General features: G+C 30.6%; 1 protein-coding gene across 1 annotated transcript in view; it reads left to right on the top strand.

Annotated features, from left to right (window-relative positions):
• LOC130890718 (C-factor) overlaps window positions 1-17,585 on the top strand; it is a 29,573-nt gene that overhangs the window by 813 nt on the left and 11,175 nt on the right. The window contains exons 2-3 of the mRNA XM_057794967.1: window positions 12-63; window positions 8,216-8,406. Of these exons, the coding sequence (XP_057650950.1) occupies window positions 12-63; window positions 8,216-8,406 (243 nt within the window). The remainder of the gene's footprint in view (window positions 1-11; window positions 64-8,215; window positions 8,407-17,585) is intronic.

Raw genomic sequence — 17,585 nt, 5'->3', positions numbered from 1 at the left:
TCTTGTTTCAGGAACTCCAAGAGATAGCAGATGCTAATAAAAACGTACATGTACTTCAATTAGGTAAGTATGTTATTCCACCATTTCTCCTCTACTACTTTTTTGTATGTATACAGAGTGTCCTAAGAATCGCATATATAATAGCAATTAAATCAAAATATTCCCTAAGGTAAACATGCAAACAGAATGAAATTATGACGCGTAATTTTCAAGCAAAACCAGAGTGAAGTGAAAAGGGCATAAATGTTCTTAATACTTCTTAAGTGCACTAGTGCACTTCATAAGCCTGCAACTAAGTGATCTATATCTTCCAGAGTGCGCATAGGCTAAAATCTCAGTTTATGATTTGGGTGTATTTCCAGAAATAATGTGTCTATCTTGTTGAGCCTTAATCCTGCCGCTGATACCAATCATTAAAATTCTTTCAGCTTCAATTCCCCGAAAGTATTCTAATAAAAACAGTAAAATATTGTTTTTGAATATTTATAGCATTTCTTAATGTCAAAGTGAACACTAATTCTGTAATATCAAAGAGCCTTTGCGAATTTCTCTTCCCTATACAAATTTTTATCACATTGTGGCACATAGAAAAATTAGTATCGACATATCTCAGCATTTTTTCATCTCAACTGTTTAATCAGCAAATAATATATTTATGCCTACTAATATTTCTTCAATCATTGTATAAAGAATATGATAGTAGAACAGTGACAATGATCCAACTAATATAGTTAAGTATATATAGTATAAGTTATACATAATCAAATAATTTTTTAACAGATAAATTTAAACACAAAGCTGCAGGTGGAGAATGAATAAAACTTTCATTTCATAATAGTGTTGATAAATTAAGAGAAATGAATGTTTTTGTATTTGGAAAATAGGTTAAGCATTAGTTTTATAATTTGTGTGAATTTTTTATATAGTTTTTAAATCTGTTATGTTTTGTATGGCGTTATTTTTTGTTTGTTTTTGTTTATCTTTGTTTGAAATAAAGAGGGGGTCAATAGATAATAAAATTCCACTTATTAACAAAGTTTATCATGAAATAATTCGAAAATTATAATGATTGTTGTGAACACTCAACGTTTGTTTACTATTTACTCTTTATTGTCATCTATCGTAAAATGTTCCATTTTCTATTAGAAAAAAAGGTTGTTCATCATTATCTCTCTCTTTACTGTTCTTTCATGTAATTGGATTTGATTTCATACTAAATAGTATCTTTTGAAATTCGTTTTCTCATTTTCCACACCTATCTTCACAAGCAACTGTTTCTTTCTGGGTTTTATAATTGTCTCCCATATGCCATAATGCTACAGTTTCCTATAGACTTCTTGACATGATAACTGTCCTATATTTATTGTTACATTTATTTGTAGTTATCTTTATTCTGATACCTCAAATTACTATTTTATATCACTGTATTATTATTGTATATCACGTCCGTAGTTTAGTGTTTAGTTTATTAAAGCCCTTATTTCTAACTTTGCTTATTACAAAGCAATAAACTGAAAACTAAACTACTGATATAAGATATATACCTGACAGTGACATAAAATAATAATATAAGGTATCAGATATTGGCGAATTTCCGGGGGGCGGTTGCCCCTCCCCCTCCAATAATTTGAAAAAGTTTTCTTTTGTTAAAATTACGATTATTTATGAAGAAATAGTGGAATTAAAATTTTGATGTCCTGTATATATTTTTCAAAAAACTATCCGACTCATCACTCTCCAAGCTCGTTGACATCTATAACATTATTTGGAATACTCACTAGTTCCCTGATGTATGGCGCAACTCTATAATCATTCAAATTAAAAAAGCAGGTAAATCCACATCATCCCCTAAGTCTTTCCGTCCAATCTCCCTCACTTGCACTACTTGTAAAATCCTTGAAAAAATGATCAATAGAAGACTTCAATGGTTCCTTGAAAAATACAAGCTTATTTCAGACGCACAATCGGTTTTTCGACCTAATCGATCGACATACGACAACCTTGTTCTCTTGCAAACAAATATCTCCTCTGCATTAAATAACCATCAGGACGTCATTGCAACTATTCTCGACATTGAAGGTGCTTTTGACTCTATATCCAGAAGTGCAATACTGAATAAACTTATTCAATACAATCTACATGGTAAAATATTTCCATTCATCCATAATTTCCTAACTGATAGAATTTTCAGGGTTTCCGCAAACGGTAAGCTCTCCCTTCCTCATCCACAAAATACTAGCATCCCTCAAGGTTCAGTATCAAGCTCTACTTTATTTATCCTCACAATAAATGAGCTATCTGACAACTTCCCATCTCCCGTAAAATATGTCAATACGCTGATGACCTAATCATTTATTGCTATGGTAAATACGTCCCCTCTACATGCCAACTGCTCCAAAACGCAATAAATCTACTACAAAAGAGATCCCCTTACCTAGGATATCATTTTCCCGAAACAAATTCATGCTAATAAAATTCTCTCGAAGAACATCTCTACTCCCCTCTACCTATTGTGAATCAGTGCAAAATCCTTGGTATGATTCGTGTTTCTTAACTCAACTTGGTTGAACTGAGGCTGAACATAATTAAAACCCTTAGCCACCTTCAATAGTGCTCCAACGAAACTATACTGCGAAGAGTTTACAGAGCTCTCATACGCTCAAAGCTTGACTATGGTTATTTTATCTATATGTCCGCTTCCAAGTATAAAACTGACTTATTGAACTCTGTACACAACACCGCTCTTCGCCTTTGCCTTGGTGCCTTTCGCTCTAGCCCCGCCGCTAGTGTCAATGTTGAAGCTAATGAGCCACCACTATCCTTAAGACGACAATCTTTTCTCCTGTCATATGCTGCTAAAGTATTTCCCAATCCTTCTAATCCTCTCCATTCGCTACTTACCACCACTTCCGTACCTATCAACTCACGAACAACTGTAAATTAAATCCCTCAATTGCTCGCATCTCTACTCCAAAATATTAACCTCTCGTTGACCTTTCCACTTTCTTTGCCTTCTTCTCCCCCTTAGATATAAAAATATTCCCATAGTAGATACCTCACTAACCATTTACAATAAACACAAATCCCCTAGCGTTCTTGTAGAGAAAGCATCCTTCAAGCTTTCAAATATATTTCTTCTCCCCATAAACATATCGCCATATGTTCTGACTCTCTTCCATCCATACAGCCAGTCACAATCATATTTACCGACCATCCAATAGTCCAAAACATTCATGATATCTATCAAATTCTCATTGCTCTTGATATAACATTTTCTCTCATCTGGCTTCCATCACACATTGGAATTGCTGAAAACGAATATACCGATCGCCATGCCAAAGAAGCCACAAAGAATCATCCTGAAATCCCAGTTCAGCTGGCCAATGATTTGAAGATTAACTTCAAACACCTCATTAAAAAATCTTGGCGCGACACATTGAGCAAGAGTACTACAGCACTACATCACATCCACCCATCTACTTCTCACATTTCTCTAAACTTTTTGAATAGGAGAGAAGCTGTGACAATAAGAAGACTGCATCAACCACACGAACTTACCCACTGCTATTTGATGTCGTCAGAAAGTCGTCCCGTCTGCCGACCTTGTCAAGTTCTTGTGACTGTTAAGCACATCCTCGCCGACTGCAGAGAATATTCTACCGCATATCAACAGTTTGATATGAAAACCAACGATAAGTGTCTGCTCGACGGAAATAAGGAAAATCGTGGAGTTTCTTAAAGCCACCAAGCTGTATAAGAAAATATAATTTAATTTATGCATTTTAATAGATTATATTTAATTTAACTTATGGTTGTTTTTGTGTGCCAATGACCAGCGCTGTCGAGTTTCCAAAATTTTCATGGTGAAGCGGTAACTTCAATGAAATCATTGATCGACACAAGATGGGCTTGCCGCATAAAAGTTGTGCATGGTTTGCTAGATAATTTAGAAAAGCATAGAGGATTTTAACTTTGTTTTTGATTTACTTCTACCGAGAAGAGTTCTTATGCAATGGGACATTTTATCAAAGACACTTCAATCCAGCAGTGACTTATGAAGTAGTTACGGTTGAAGTTTTGCAGTCGTTCAGATCAGAAATGTTTTTATCTAAATTTTACAATCTCTGCAAGGTGATTGCTGCGAAAAGTGGCTTTAAAGAAGCTGACTGCAGAGAAGACGAAAACTTCCAGCAAAATTGAGTGGTGGAAGTATAGTTCCCTTTGAGACAGTTCAAGAGTATTATAAATGTACAATCTTATTCCCAGACATTGGTATTTTAGTTCAATAACTAGAGAACCGACTTGAAGAGCACAACTTAAAAGTTTTGAATCTGTTGAGTGAAGTGTTAGGTGCTAATGAAATAAACAAGCAGAGTGTTCACTTTACGTGCGAGTATTACAAATTGGACAATGATCGCATATTGTCTGAACTCCTGTACTTCCATAAAATTGAAGAGTTCAAAAACAAAAACATTCAAGAACGACGATCTGTTTTTGTAGAGAAGCATTTTAAATGTGCTTTCCCTAATTCTTTCGAACTTTTTAGACTATTTTTCTCGGTACCCATGAACTCAGCTTTGTCTTGTTTAGAGCGCTTAAAAACGCCAAAACACCATCGGACAAGAAAAATTGTCCTCTCTTGCTCTTTTATCCATATTAAGAAACAATGACATTGACATTCTAAAGGTTATTAATGAATTTAGCTCCCGCCGAGAAAGGCGACTCCATTTTATTTTAGTATCGTCCCAATTTCTTCAACATCACTTTATATGATTAGCCAAGAATATTTTTATATGTAGATTATATTGTCACAATCAACGTCGTGATATTTTCATTAGTTAATGTTACACATTTTTTCGATGCTGCTTATAGATTTGAATGAATGATATTTAGATGTTTTATTTTATTATGTTATTGCCATATTTTAAAACTTGTCCCCATAAAAAATACCGATTTACGCCCATGGTATCAGAGTGTGGGTAACTACAAATAAATGTAATAATAAATATAGGACATTCATCCGAATGGTAATGAGGCTACTGTTTCAACACGACATCAGTCATCAGTGCCTAATTCTCCAGTCGACCATCAGTCCCATGCAGATCATAAGAGATAGTCCTGCGGACCGACGTTCACTTTGCTCTCAGTCATTTAGAACTGTCTTCTCACTCACAACGACCCCAACGTGAAAAAGGACCTTCTTACCCATTTAAAGCTGAGTGGAAAAAAAGACCGGGGATGAAAGTCGTATATTTATTATTACATTTATTTAGAGTTATCTTCATTCTGATATTTTATATTATTATTTTATATCACTGACGGGTATATGTCAGTAGTTTATTAAAGCCTTTATTCCCGAGGTTGTTTATTACAATAACGATTATTTTTTCTGCGAAAACTGCAGTTTTGCGTTCTGAGTGGTTGGCGGCCCCGTGTTTCTTTCTGTGCATATTCCTATTCTCTTGTATGTTAAATTCGTTTTCTCAAGAAATTAAAACTCCGTAAAACCATGAGTCGGTCTGAGTTTGTTTAGATTATAACATACAGGTAATCTTCACATCATCCGCAAATAAAATGTGCATCTTTTATTGCACACACATTGCAATTCTTGGAAAAATATAGTTACTTTTGGTTTAATCTAACCAAATGACAGTTCTATCAGCTGGTTGATTGATCGAAGCACATTTGTAAAACTAACCGTGTTCTTATTGAATACACTGTTTACACCACCATTTCTTCAATTTATTATTTCTTAGACTTTTTAATATGTTTATGTTTCTTAATCTTCTTGATTTTAGGTCTCTTCTGTTTCAAACTTAGTTTTTTTTAATAATTTTTGAAAGATAGATAAAATTGACGTTTCGACTTTTCTTTAAGTTTTTATCAAAATATGACACTGACACCGCCAACCCGCGTATATATACCAATCCATAGATCACCTTCATCATGAATATCAATATGAGAATAAAATCAAACTAGAATTCTAACTAACAACTCTCTCAATGTTTCTAACAGTAATTGAGGAACTGGGCCTAGTAACTCTTGCCTCATCACCAAGTGATATCCGTCCTCTTTTATATCAGCAAAACACAGTCCTGAAAGACTTTCTTCACCAAATGCGCGTCACAACTTGGTATCATAGAAGATGTAATATTGGTATCATAAGATGTAATAGCAACGACTCAACTGCAGTCACAGCTTACTACTCAAGGATTGTGGTTTTTAAGAAAAACAGTATAACCAGCTCTAATTCTTCTAGTTTAGTGGCATTTCAAAAGATAAAGAGTGACCCTTCTGACTGATTGATTGATTCGTCATAGGAAACTACTAAAGCTACAATCATAAAATATGATCAAAAGATTCCTACTATAATGTATACTAGAATTTTACACCCCTAAGGAAGTTAAATAGAGGATGGAAATTTAAATTAAAGTTAATTTTGGGGTTAAGATCTTCCAGTTTTGTACTTATTCTAAAGTTTAAAGAATAATGAACACAATTTTTGACAATTTCCCCATCTTATGAGTGAAAGGGGGATATATACAGTTCTGTATGAAAAGTCCTCCTATTTCAATTTAAAAAACGGCCAATTTATTATTTGAGCTTACAATTCTACTATATAGCAACACCTGTATCGCTGACGGGGTAGGTAGAGAATCGACGAATCCATCATTTTTCTTTCAGGAATACTAAAAACTGAAGAAAGAAACATGAAATGCACACCTTGAATAACGTAAGTACTCGCTAAGAAAAGTTTTGAAAAATTCAACCCCTTATGGTATAAAATGGGGGTAAGAAGTTCATATGAAACTGCCAAAATTTATACAATTCAATAAGAGTTTGATAACCAGAACAGTACGTTTGTATTTAACAAAATAATGGAAAATATGAGGAGTAACTCACTGCTCCTAGGTATCTTAGATTTACTGTTTTATATATTGAAAAGTTACCTCAAATGTGTTGAATTTCTTGTTACATGGGACATTAGAAGTGGTTGAAAGGAAAACAAAATGAAATGCCTGCTGCAGTTCCTAATGCCGCGACATAAAATAATAAAATCCAAATTTGCCATCATCATCGCGACCTATTCCATGGAAAAAATTATCCCGTACCAAATCCACTACATTATTTTCAATTCTTAAGCAAAAGAAACATTTAGGTGTATCAAAATAAAAGGCTTCAATTATGGAATTTTTAGTAGTAGTGTGCGTTTGCAATGTAAAATAGTAATTTTACCAAAAATGTATAGAAAGTTTCAAGAGGCAAAAAATTTAGTAAATTTACTGAACAAAATAATTCAAAAAATTTGAGAAAATCATAAAACATTCTAAAAAATTTACTAAGCGGTAAAAGAACATTTGATAAGTAATTTCAATGAATAAATTTTGTAATTTTATTTAAAGATTTATCACAAGGATACTTGGTACATGGGTTAAAAATAATACATAATGTCAAAAATTAAAAAAAAAATAAGAAAATGTGCTCTATTTGAATCGAAAGAAGACTTCTTAAACCGAATTGTTACTATGGATGAGACTTGGGTACATATCTACGATCCAGAATCAAAGCAACAATCGATGGAATCGCGACACTCTAGTTCTCCAAGACCTAAAAAGTTTCCTGTCCAAAAATCTACTGGAAAAGTTATTTCTTTAATTTTTTTGGATTACCATGGAGTAATCATAATTGATTTTTTGGATAAGGGTAGAACAATAACTGGAGATTACTATTTGACATTACTGACCACTCTACGAGAAAGAATTAAACAGAAAAGACGCGAAAAGCTATCTAAAGGTGTTTTGTTTTGCAGGATAATGTCCCTGCACACAAATCTCATGTTGCTATGCAAAAAATTCGTGATTTAGGGTTTGAATTACTAGAACACTCCCTTTATTCACACTTTTTTTGAAGGGTCTAGAGACGTTGCAGGTTCGCTGCAATAAATGTATCCAGTTAAAAGAAGAATACGTTGAGTAATAAAATATTTTGACATTAAAATTTTGTTTGGTTTTATAGTTGGCTATTTTTCAATATATCCTCGTATATATGATAATTAAATATTTCATTGAACAACGGACGAATCCACTTTTAGGACAATACTTACGTAGCTTTTTCTCGGTTTCTTTAATTGTTTGTCTACGTTTAAAATAATTTTTAAGGAACTCTCGAAATTCCTTTCCCTCTATATATGAACCTCTTTTGGTTTTGATTGTAGAAGTTGACAAACCAGAAACTTTCGATAATTTTGCTAAAGATATAGAAGCCATTGTGAAAGAAGATGGACTGAACGTTCTGTTTAACAATGCTGGATATTCACCAAAATCCACGAGAATTAATTTTGTCAAAGCTGAACAAATGATGGAGACTTTTTCAATTAACGCCGTAGGACCATTGATGTTGACAAAGGTGTGTAATACATATATATATATATATATATATATATATATATATATATATATTGATTTTTTCTACAATGTTATTTTGACGTTTCGCGTTATCAAAAAACTTGAATTGAAAAATGATTAAAAATGATTGATAAATTTTATAAAATATGGAATAAAATTTTTGTTGGAAATATTTTTCCAATATCAAAAAATAATGTCAGAATTCAGTCAAATAAGTCGAAACGTCAATTTTTATCTTGCCAAAAATCTTGATTAATTATTTCCCAGACGATGAATTCATATATATATGTATATATATATATATATATATATATATATATATATATATGTATATATATATATATATATATATATATATATATATATATATATATATATATATATATATATATATATATATATATATATATATATATATATATGGGTGATTCCGTTCTAACTGTGATTTTTTTGTATTCAAAATTTCAAGATTTTAAAATTTAACTTTTCTAACTTTTTTATGCATATTATTCATATATTTTACTGTAAAAATAAAACTCTAAGAGGAATTTACTACAACTTCAAAGTATCACGAGCAAGACACAAATGTCGGATTTTGAGTTCCACGGTACTGACTCATTTATCCACGGTACTGACATGGTAACTTAAGATATTAAACAACAAGTGCATCAATTTTCCTCAGTTTGATCATAAACATTAGAATTTATAAGGTAATTAGTTTAAATCATTTGTTACGACAAAAAAAATTAATAATTTATCGGTAAATTCTAGGAATGGACATGACACGGTACTGACATTCAAGTGATGTAGTATAAGTTTTCTTTAAGTGGCAAGTTATATTGTATAAAAATAATGTTTAAATATCTTAAGAATTATTCAATTAACACAAAATTTTTATTAATTGATTATTAATTAATGACTAGTACAAAAAAACAATACAGGACATTGAATATCACAGTTATAATGGAATCGCCCATATATATATATATATATATATATATATATATATATATATATATATATATATATATATATATATATATATATATATATATATATATATATATATATATATATATATATATATAACTTAACTTTTAATTAACTGGAACCGTTTTTTTAATAACTAACTTTATTTTTGACATAAATTCTATCAACAACTTCAATTACAAGACTGATATTTTTCATTACAATCGTGAATTAAATAATCTTTTAGTAAACACAAACTAATCAATTCTACAATAAAATAAGTTCTTAATCAGTACAAAATACTGTCCATCTAAGGGCAATAGCGTAGGTGACACCTCCCCCTTCAGAAAGAAAGCTTCTCCTGGAAGCTGGATTCCATCTTCTGTTGCCTGCGGGTGATTCTTACTTGTCCTTCCTGAATGTTTCCTCTTATACAAAATCCACAAGAAGGCCAATATCAATGCTATATAAAGAAGAATAGTCCAAATACTGGGAATGTGAAAATTAGTGTTTTCCGTGAATATTGGCGTTACCAGTTGATTTGGAATATCCTTTAATTTTAACCTTTTTAAATCAATCTTCATTGGAGAAACGTGTAATTGATTTAATTTCAAATTTAATTCATTTATTACAAAAGGTTCTCCAAACGTTTTTTGTTGAAATATTAACTCTTGATTCCTAAATATAATTTTACATGATAAATTTTCTATTAAATAAATGCATTTAAGAGTTGTCACTTCAGTTTCTTGCTTACATTTTATGATTAATTTTTCTTCTACGGGAAATATTGCCAAAAATTGATTTATTTCCGGAATAATTTCAATGTGATTCTTAATTATTTCAATTTTTGTATATTGACAATATGTAGAATTTCATGCTAGCAATATATTTTCTTCGCATCCATAATTATTATTGTCTTGCAAATGGTAAGGACATTGAAAAATATTGCCGCGAGTACAAATGTCATTTAGAGGTTTAATGACATTATTTGATTTAATTAAAAATTTTGAATTAGGTATTAATGTTACGTATTCTGATTCAATTTCTGTAGGTATATGTAACATATAAAAAAGATTAAATAAAATATCATAGTTAATGGTATCGATAAAAAATATTGTATTTGGTTATTTTCTACTTTACAAACTACGTCTATGACGGCTTCGAATTCTAAAATATTTTTATGTTTTAATTCAAAGGGTAATTCGGCTTGGTAGTAATAATGCACTTTTTGCAACTCTACAAATAAATCGTGAGATTTTATAATACTTGGATGTAATGTTCTAAGTTTACAGGTCAAGGAATTTTGAACCGTTTCTAAAATGTCTTGAATTACATTGAATGTGATAAGAAGTTCGTTGAATAACTCTTTCAAATATTTAATATTTTTCGCATTTGCTTGAAAATCTAGAATATTTCTTATCTCAAATATTTTCGTTTTTAATAATTTTTCATTATACTGAATGCTCTGAATTGTCTTATTAAAATTATCAATTATTTGGCGACTAACAGAATAATGCATTCTTATTTGATTTTGCAAGTTTTCTTGGTTTTGTTTTAAATGTTCCATAATTGAATTAATTCTTTCTCCATCTTCAGAGTCCAAGTTTCCTGTAATTGTTTTTACTATTGACCCAAGACCATTAATTAACCCTCTCTTTGGTCTATCTAAGGTATAATGAATATAAATGTTATCAAATTTTTCTTCTATACTATTCCTAGTGTACTCTATTATATTTACAATATTTTCCGTTTATATTTAACGTGATTATATTGTATACTTAACTTATTATATTCTACGAGTAGTGGACTTAAATTATAAAAATGAACAAAGGTATGACTGGATTTCTGCAGCTTGGCATATCCAAGATTTATGGGAAGTATTCCCAAGTTATAGGTAACATCTTTTATATTGACTGTTGCGTCTTCGGCGGTGACGAATCTAAAATAAATTTATAGGGAGTCTTTTTAGGACGTTTTATGTTTGAAAGATGAATATTGTCTGAAATATTTTTGTGTCTAGTAGCGATTTTAGCTGTTTTTAGTCGGGTATTTTTGCTTTTGATTTCTTCACTTTTATATTTATTTTTGGTTTTACCTTGTGCCTGTTTATTACGTTCGTACACTTTAGTGGGTATTGTATCTGGTAATTCTTCACGGCATTTATTTGCTTTAGAGATTATTTTTGATTTGTTTTCCTGTAATTTTTTATTTAAATTCGAGTACCAAATTTTCATTTTATCTTTATGATTTTGTATATAATTATTAACTACTTGTTGATCAATTTCTATATCAAAAGGTGTGTTACTGTTTATGGGTCCGGTAATTATTTCGTTTGGTTTCAATTTTGCTTCAGAATGAACGCTATTATTATAGGCTAATAATGCGTAAAGTATTTTATTTTCAACAGTCTCATTTTTAAAATCTTTCTCATTATTCAAAAGTCTGACGTGTTCAATAATCGTAGAGTGGAGTCTTTCAGCAAATTCCATTCGATTCTGGATGTTGGGAACTTATGAAATGAATTTTAATTTTATGCGTTTCTAATAGTTCTTTTGCAACAAAATTTTTTAACTCAGTTCCATTGTCCGAAATTATTTGTTCTGCTATACAGTGGTGTGTAAAATATTTAATGACTACTATACTAATGAGCTACCTCTATTCCTTAGATTTTAATTCATACATTTGACCATATTTGGAAAATGAACCTATTATCGTAAGAAATTTACTATTTTCTAAGGTTATCGTGTCTAAATGCAAAATTTGGAAAGGTTTAGTAGCTGTGGGGGTAACATTTAAAAATGGTTTTATTGGTTTTCTATCATATTTGCTTAACTGGCAAACTTCACATTCGTTTATATAAGTTTATGTAGATGCTCTTTGATTTGGCCAGTAATACAAAGCTTTTAATTGATTCTCAGTTTCATCTAGTCCGCTATGATTAGTCTTACCTTCGTGGTAATTTTGAATTACTTCTTTAATTTCATTTAAAGGAACATCTATTAATTTTTTATTACATTTAACAAAGTCAATTTGAGGATCTTGAAAGTGATTTTGTAGAACGACACTGAATTTTTCATAAATTGGGTCTTCGAAATAAATAAAATATTTAGTTTTTGGTACTATGTATTCTTTCACGAAATTAATTGTTCTTGCTCAAAATTGTTTTTAGATAATTGCACAACAATTCTTTGTTTATTTTCATACAGTTTCATAATAGTAGGTACGGCTGGTTCGAAATTTACTTCTGAAAATATTAATTGATTTTTACCCACATTTATCGCTGAATCTGAAATTGGTATACCAATTACAGGATTTTTCTCATTTGTATGAACAGTTATATCTTCGTCGTCATTCTCATTATTATTACTTTCATTATCTGTTTCAACTATTAGCGATACATTATCGTCGGGAGTTGATGAGAGTTTTTTTATTAAATTTGTCCATATAATCTAATAATTTTTTTGAACATTGAGGTTCTTGTAATTCAGTTTCATTGATATTTATTTGAATTCGGGATAAACAATCGCTATTTGTATTTAAAGCACCCTTTTTATATACGATATCATAATCATATTCCTCAAGTTTCAAGCGCCATCTAACAAGTTTTGAACTTGGATCTTTAAGTGAGAATAACCACTGGAGTGGTTTATGATCGGTAACTATTGTAAATTTTCTGCCAAAAAGATAGGGGCGGAAGTATTTGGTTGCCCAAACTATGGCAAGAAGTTCTTTCTCGATTACAGAATAGTTGCATTCTGAATCATTTAGGGTTCTACTGGCGTAAGCCACAGGTAAATCAGAACCTATTTTGCCTTGACTTAGAACATCACCTAAAGCATAATTGCTGGCGTCTGTGGTAAGATTAAAGGGTTTTGTAAAATCTGGATATTGAAGTATTGGTTCATTCATCAACAGATTTTTACACATTTCAAAGTGTAATACCTTAGGAGTCCAAGGAAGCCTTGTAATTGTTTTGAATTTTTTGGTATTGGAAATTTTTGAATTGCTAAAATTTTATCTGGGTTCGGTTTTACACCTTCTGGCGTGACAATATGTCCCAGATATGCTACTTCTTTTCGCAACAATTCGCATTTATCAATTTGTAATTTAAAATTAGAATCTCTTAATCTATTGAATACTTCTTTCAAATTTGTGATGTGTTCTTGTAAACTGGTACTGAGCACAATTATATCATCAAGGTACACCAAACATTTTTCGTTCTGTACAACCATTAGGATATTGTCCATGACCCTTTGTAAGGTTGCAGGAGCTCCTTTCAGACCCATGGGCATATATTCAAAGTGCCCATTTTCTATATTAAAGGCTGTTTTCGGAATATCCTCCTCAGCCATTTCGATCTGAAGGAAACCAGAAGCGAGATCTAATGTTGTAAAATATTGACAACTTCCAAGCTTATCTAGTAACGTTGTAATATCGAAAAGTCGAAACTTCGGCTTTTGAGAAGCATCTAGCTTCTTTGGGACTATCCAAATGTTGCTAGACCATGGAGAATTGGATGGTCTAATAATATTATCACTTAACATTTTTCGTATTTGATTTTGAATTTCCGTTCGGTGAATCTCAGGGCACCTGTATGATTTTGAATAAATAGGTATTTCATTAGAAGTTTTATTTTACTTGTGAAGGTGAGCTGATTTCCTTCAACATGAAAAATATCACTATACTCTTGAATTAATTTTAATACAGATTGTTTCTCTTCGGAATTCATATGTTCAGTTCTAACTTTCGAAACATCAAATTTAACATTTTCACAATAAATTTCATTAAAATTTGGGTTGAGAGTTTGTTCGTATTCATCGAATGTCTCAACACTAATAGAAGGGCTTAAATCTACTCGAAAGTTGGATTCTGAAGGATTTAAAATTGTACATAAAGCTATATTATTTTCAACTTTTGTTAAACATTCCGGGATTTCTAATTTCCCAATTCGTGTATTGGTATAATAACATTACCATTTTTTACATTTTCAATATTTAATTTAATTACTTGTTCACAACGTGGAGGCACTACAATTTGTGGATCCAGTTTTAATGTCAAAGTAATTCAATTTAATTTGACTATAGGAGTCATAAGTAAATTATTATTTGAATCGATATTTGCATTAAGTATTTTTAAATTATCCAATCCTAACAAACAATCAAAATGATCGTGAAATTTGAAAACGCAATATTCTAAATTGAGCGGTTGCCTATAATTAAAGATTTTAGGGATTGGAATGAGTGTGCAGAAATTTTGTTGACTGCAATATTTCTCCGCAACTGCTGGTGTCACAAAGGATCTTGTGCTACCAGTATCAATCAAAACTTTAAGATTTTGTTCTGGAAAAATTATATAGGGTAACACGCTTTCTGATTTATTCAAGTTTAACAATTCGATAATGTTTGGTTTGGTTCCGAGGCTGGTGTCTCTAAAAAATTATCGGATTCATCATTAGTGCAATCAGAATCGGCTATATTATGGAGTTCTTCCGAGATAAAATTTCTAGGTTGATTCGGATTGTGTTGGAACCTATTTTGATAATTTTGAGGTTGGGGTCTAAAGGTATTTCTTGTAGACATACTCATTGGAGTTGGATTAGGAAATCTTTGGTTCTGGTTGGGTTTAAAGACGTTTTGACCATTATTAGAAAGGTTTGTATTATTCCTATTAGAAGGAGTTGATGGATGATTTTGCGGGTTTGATGCGGAATTTCGATTAGTATTTTAATAATTCTGCATAGAATTTTGCCTAGGAGATGGCTGTCTATATGCCACATTATTTTGGAAAGTGGTTTTATTTTTATATGAATTATTTTGTGTATTCAAGGATGGAAAAACATTTTTCGGATGATTGTTCTGGGTCATATAAACTTGAAAATCATTTGTAAGTACATTTAAAGCAATATTCAAGTTTTCTGGATTTTTCGTACGCATTAATGTGCCTAAAGGTTCTTTTAAACCGCGTAGCAATAATCTGAGAGCCAAATTTTTAAAGTAATTACTCAAAATTAAATGTTCACTAACATTAGAATGTGTCATGAGATAAGAAATTTGAAGATTTAATAAATGTTGAATTCTATTATAAAATTCGAAAGGCGTTTCATTACCTTGTTTCATTTCTGAAAGTTCTATATTTAAAGTGTAAATATTTCTTTTGTCAGCGTAAGTATTAAGAAGTGCATCTTTTAGATTTTCCCAAGTTCTTATCGTACAAGAAGAAATGTTAATGGATGCTCCACCTTTTATTTTTGCTAAGATGCTGGACATCAAATATTCGTTTTCAAAATCCCCTACATCCACAGTATTATAAAACTTACTTACTAATTTCTCTGAAATTTCTATAAACCTAGGAAGTAATACATTGTTTCTATCAAATTCGGGTATCATATCAAGATACTCTTTTTTTAAAATAGGCTATTGTGGAGTACCCATTTTATTAAAATTATTCGTAGAAAAAAGTTTTAGTGATGCTAAGTTAAATTTTATTTTAGTATTAACATAGTTTGATCCTGAATTTGAGTTAATTGAATCAGAATTTGAGTCAGAATCGTCAGATGTGTCAGGTAAATAATTAATATTTCCTCTATATGACATAAAAACACTTACAGCAATAGAATGAAGATCCTTTCCATTGGCTCGAACTGCACAGGAACAACCAATATCCTCTTGATTCTTCAGGTTTCTGGCACAACACAGATCTTCTACTTGAGTTACTCAGTTCGCCCAACTAAGAGTTCCAATAATTTAACTTTACTTGTTCGAATAGTCAACAAATCGTAGAAACGAACCGAATGTTATATGCTTTAACTTTCGATTGACTATCCTACTGACTGCGCCACTTAACTTTTAATTAACTGGAACCGTGTTTTTGAAAACTAACTTTATTTCTGACATAAATTCTATCAACAACTTCAATTACAAGACTGGTCTTTTTTTTACAATCGTGAATTAAATAATCTTTTAGTAAACACAAACTAAGCAATTCTACAATAAAATAAGTTCTTAATCAGCACAATATACTGTCCACCTAAGGGCAATGGCGTATATATATATATATATATATATATATATATATATATATATATATTTAATTTCTTATTTGTTAGTCCTTTTGATATGTTTATGTTTCTAAATGTTCTTGATTTTAGGACTCTTCTGTTTCAAAATTAGTTTTTTTATAGTTCTCAAAAGAAAGATAAATTTTGACGCTTCGACTTTTCTTTAAGTCTTTATCAAAATATGATATTGACACTCAATGGGACAAAATTAAAGAATATACAGAAAAATCTCAAATCAAATTTAGGTATAAAAGCTATAGAACTCACACTTACAACTATTTCAAATATGAAAATGAAAAATATATAATATGGGAGCTTCTATATCACGGGTCATAGCAAAATTAGTAATGGAAGATCTTGAGGAAACTGTCTTAAGCAAACTTGATATAAATATTCTATTCTTTTTACATTTTGTTGACTATTGCATTACTGTCGTACCGAAGAACCAAATTGAAAACATAAATAAAAAATTCAAATCTTAGCATAAAACTTTAATTCACAATCGAAATATAACAAAATAATAAAATCTATTTTCTTATAAAATAACATAAGATCAGAATGGTACACAAAACCAACTTGGTCCTCAAGATATATGAACTCCAATTAATGACATCCTTTGTGACAAAAAAGATCAGTGATAATAAGTTTGGCTGATAGATCTATCCAACTATCAAATCCTTAATTTAGATGCTTAGCTATTCGAAAAGCAATACCTGCATTGGAAGAAAATAATTATCTGGAAAAAATGATAAACAAAATATTCAAGAATAGGATAAACATATATCACCATTAATAAAGAAACTAATCATCAAAATATAAAATATTTTTTCTTACAATATGTAGAAGGTCTTTCCCAACAACTATGGAATTATTTCAATATGATATTAGTATAAGTCATATCAAAAATCAAAATCTAATACACGAAAAAGAGAATTCTAGAAATGGTCCACGTTAATAGGAACGAGAAAGCTATGAATGATAAAAAAGACCTATATAATTTAAGTAAAATTTATAGCTCTATTCTCTAAATTTTAATACAACTGCAAATAATTTGACTGATAGCTGCTACATATTTTTGAGACGTAGAACCTTTATGCTTTAGCAGATTTCTATTTTGATAAAGACAGCAAAGTTTGAAACGTCAAATTTCCATC

Source organism: Diorhabda carinulata, chromosome 2 (genome assembly GCF_026250575.1).
Source record: "Diorhabda carinulata isolate Delta chromosome 2, icDioCari1.1, whole genome shotgun sequence".
NCBI lineage: Eukaryota > Metazoa > Arthropoda > Insecta > Coleoptera > Chrysomelidae > Diorhabda > Diorhabda carinulata.
Note: the sequence above shows the minus strand (reverse complement) of the source record. Positions and strands in the feature narration are given on the sequence as shown.